Below are 2,909 nucleotides of genomic sequence, written 5' to 3' on the forward strand. Positions count from 1 at the left end.
TTCATCTGCAACTGCCTTGGGCAACCTTGGTATTCACTGACAAGTTGGCAATAGCTGCATGGTGGCATTAACTAATGTGAGAAAATGGTAAATGCAGAACACTAAAAAATAGTGCAGAGCAGCTATTTTTACTTTTGCTGCTTCTGAGTGAGCGCTCTCCCTTTGAGCACCTCGCAAGGTCCAGCAACATTCGGATGGCACCATCATGGATGGCGCCAAGCCCCGCCACGTCGGCATCCGGTTAGCAGCTGCGCATGAACTTTGGTGCCAGGATGGCTGGCGCCGAGACGTGTAAGCTTGGCGCCAGCGTGGATGGCGCCAAGCTAAGGGTCCAGATTTTAAAATGGTTCCACCAAGAGCGTATTTGTGAGAATCTTTTTTTTTAAAAGAAAAGACGGCTCATCTGCGCTGGAACACCAACTCGTCCACACCGTCCCACAGCTACACGTGCGATAAAACCGATTGGAACTCGGCTGAATTTCTGGGTTCTAGACGAGCATCAACTGTGACAAGATTACGTGCTACCACCATTTGCTAAGGCCAATCTCAATAAAAATGTCATAGGATTTTATGGACATTAAGAGCGGTTGCTTGGCAAAAATTTTGCCAAGATTTTGATACGATAAATAGGAGAAGTTGCAACAAACCAAACGGTGTTCTAAAAATTAGCTTGCCAAAACTCCGACATGCTAAAATTTTAGCAGCAAATCAATCAGGCTCTAAATCCCATGCCACATCAGTGAAACTGCTAACTTGACAGGTTAATTATGATGAGAGAGGAGTGGGAGTTTCATCCCCATGAAATCCACCTGGCATAGTTATCAAGTCCTATGAAATCTAATAAAACTTGCACTTCATGGCATGATACATTTGATCGTAACACCATGTAAGAATTAAAGAATGTAGACTATCTACGAAACTGTACAATGAAGTTGTGCATTGAGAGTGACAGTTTTATTTTGTTGAAAAGCTGACGTGCCACTTTTGTAACGGTACCATGAAATAAGACTGGCCCTACCACCGTTCACTAGAGCAATCGACACTTGCCATTTTGTCTAGTCACGAGGACCATAAAAAGGCAAGGCCCAAAGTCTAGTCACGAGGGGTATCCCATGGGCCTTAATTGAAATGTACAGTCGGCTTAAACTCAAATGGCCGGCCCATAAAAAACTTCAGCGGATCCGCCTCCGGGCCCACTGCAGCAGGTCGTCCTGGCTTCGCGCGCCCGGGGGCTTGGCGGTTTCGTGCACTTGCGCAGTGCCGCTGTTCAGAAGCCAGAAGCCCAGGCTCATCTATCTTCCACTCCCTCAGATCCAATTCCCCCACCACAACATGCGTGCCCTACCGGCGCCCCTGGCAAGTGGCGGCATTCGTGACTCACCTGCGCGCCAACACCAACTCACCCAACAACAGGAAGCAACGCGTGCCATCGCCGCGCAAGTCGCGTAGTATCTCCTCGTAATACCCGCCCCCAAGTGGTCTACAAATAGGTAGCGGACCCGAGGAACCGACGACGCTTGCTCTCGATCGCGCCGGTAGAGGCGTAGAGCACCGTGGCGGTCGCGCGCGGGCATACACAACCGGCGGGAAACACGATGTCGAGCGCCACGGGCGCTGCGGGGGACGACGACGAGGTGATCCACGACTTCGCCCCGCTCCTCCTCGTGTACAGGAGCGGCCGCCTCGAGCGGCCCATCGCCATGCCGCACGTCCCACCCGGCCGCGACGCCGCCACGGGCGTCGTGTCCAGGGACGTGACCCTCTCCCCGCACTCCTTCGCGCGCCTCTACCTCCCGCCCGCCGCCGCCAGCGGCTCCGGCAAGAGGCTCCCCGTGGTCGTCTACTTCCACGGCGGCGGCTTCGTGATCGGATCGGCCGGGTCAGCCGCGTACCACCGCTGCCTCAACGACCTCGCCGCGGCCTGCCCCGCCGTGGCGGTCTCCGTCGACTACCGCCTCGCGCCGGAGCACCCGGTCCCTGCCGCGTACGAGGACTCCCTCGCGGCGCTCAGGTGGGCGCTCGCCGCGGGCGACCCGTGGCTCGCCGCGCACGGCGACCCCGCCCGCGTGTTCCTCGCCGGGGACAGCGCGGGCGGAAACATCTGCCACCACCTCGCCATGCACCCGGACATCCGCCGGGGCGCGGGCGGCCTCAGGGGCGTCGTGCTCATCCACCCGTGGTTCTGGGGCAAGGAGCCCATCGGCGGGGAGCCGAGGAGCGCCACGAAGATGCAGAAGGGCCTGTGGGAGTTCGTGTGCCCCGGCGCGGTGGGCGGCGAGGACGACCCCCGGATGAACCCGACGGCGCCGGGCGCGCCGGGGCTGGAGAACCTCGCGTGCGGGAAGGTGTTGGTGTGCGTGGCCGAGGGGGACGTCCTGCGGTGGCGCGGGAAGCTGTACGCGGAGGCGGTTGCGCGGGCGAGGGGCTGCTCCGAGCTGGGAGTGGAGCTGTTCGAGTCCAAGGGGGTCGGGCACGTGTTCTACCTGCTGGAGCCCGCGGCGGAGAAGGCCAAGGAGCTGCTGGACAGGATCGCGGCGTTTGTCAGAGCGGAGTGACTAGTGAGGAGGGCGGCTATGGTCCGTGGACGTCGTGGGTAATTTGGCAGGAAGCGGGCGTGCACGCTTGACGTTTGGTACAGAGTGGTCGTTAGACCCACTACTCTAGCGAATGAGTAACAAGAATTTTTCCACGCATTATGGAATTTTGTGTTTAGTATGTATTAAATGTTACAATTATAGTTGAATGGGAAAAAATACTGTCAGAGCCTGGTTACCATTGCTTATAAATAAGCAACTTATAAATAAGCAATAAGTTGCTTATGACCCAAACACCCTTGCTATAGACTTGCTTGCTTTTGCATAGCTAATAAGCAGTTTGGAGTGGCTTATCTGCTGATGGGGTACTCTTAA

At 56.5% G+C, this 2,909-nt stretch overlaps 1 protein-coding gene across 1 annotated transcript; it reads left to right on the plus strand.

The window, feature by feature from the left end:
• The first annotated feature begins 1,530 nt into the window (after positions 1 to 1,530).
• On the plus strand, positions 1,531 to 2,761 carry LOC101783575 (probable carboxylesterase 13). The gene has a single exon (XM_004975721.2). It carries the CDS (start codon positions 1,596 to 1,598, stop codon positions 2,553 to 2,555), a length of 960 nt encoding a protein of 319 aa, XP_004975778.1. The 5' UTR covers positions 1,531 to 1,595; the 3' UTR covers positions 2,556 to 2,761.
• The last annotated feature ends 148 nt before the right edge of the window (positions 2,762 to 2,909 follow it).

The sequence above is a fragment of the Setaria italica genome, chromosome VII (genome assembly GCF_000263155.2).
Source record: "Setaria italica strain Yugu1 chromosome VII, Setaria_italica_v2.0, whole genome shotgun sequence".
NCBI lineage: Eukaryota > Viridiplantae > Streptophyta > Magnoliopsida > Poales > Poaceae > Setaria > Setaria italica.

Bases quoted from the DNA above. Each gene is read 5' to 3' on its own strand.
- LOC101783575 (XM_004975721.2), top strand. From the start codon at position 1,596: ATGTCGAGCGCCACGGGCGCTGCGGGGGACGACGACGAGGTGATCCAC.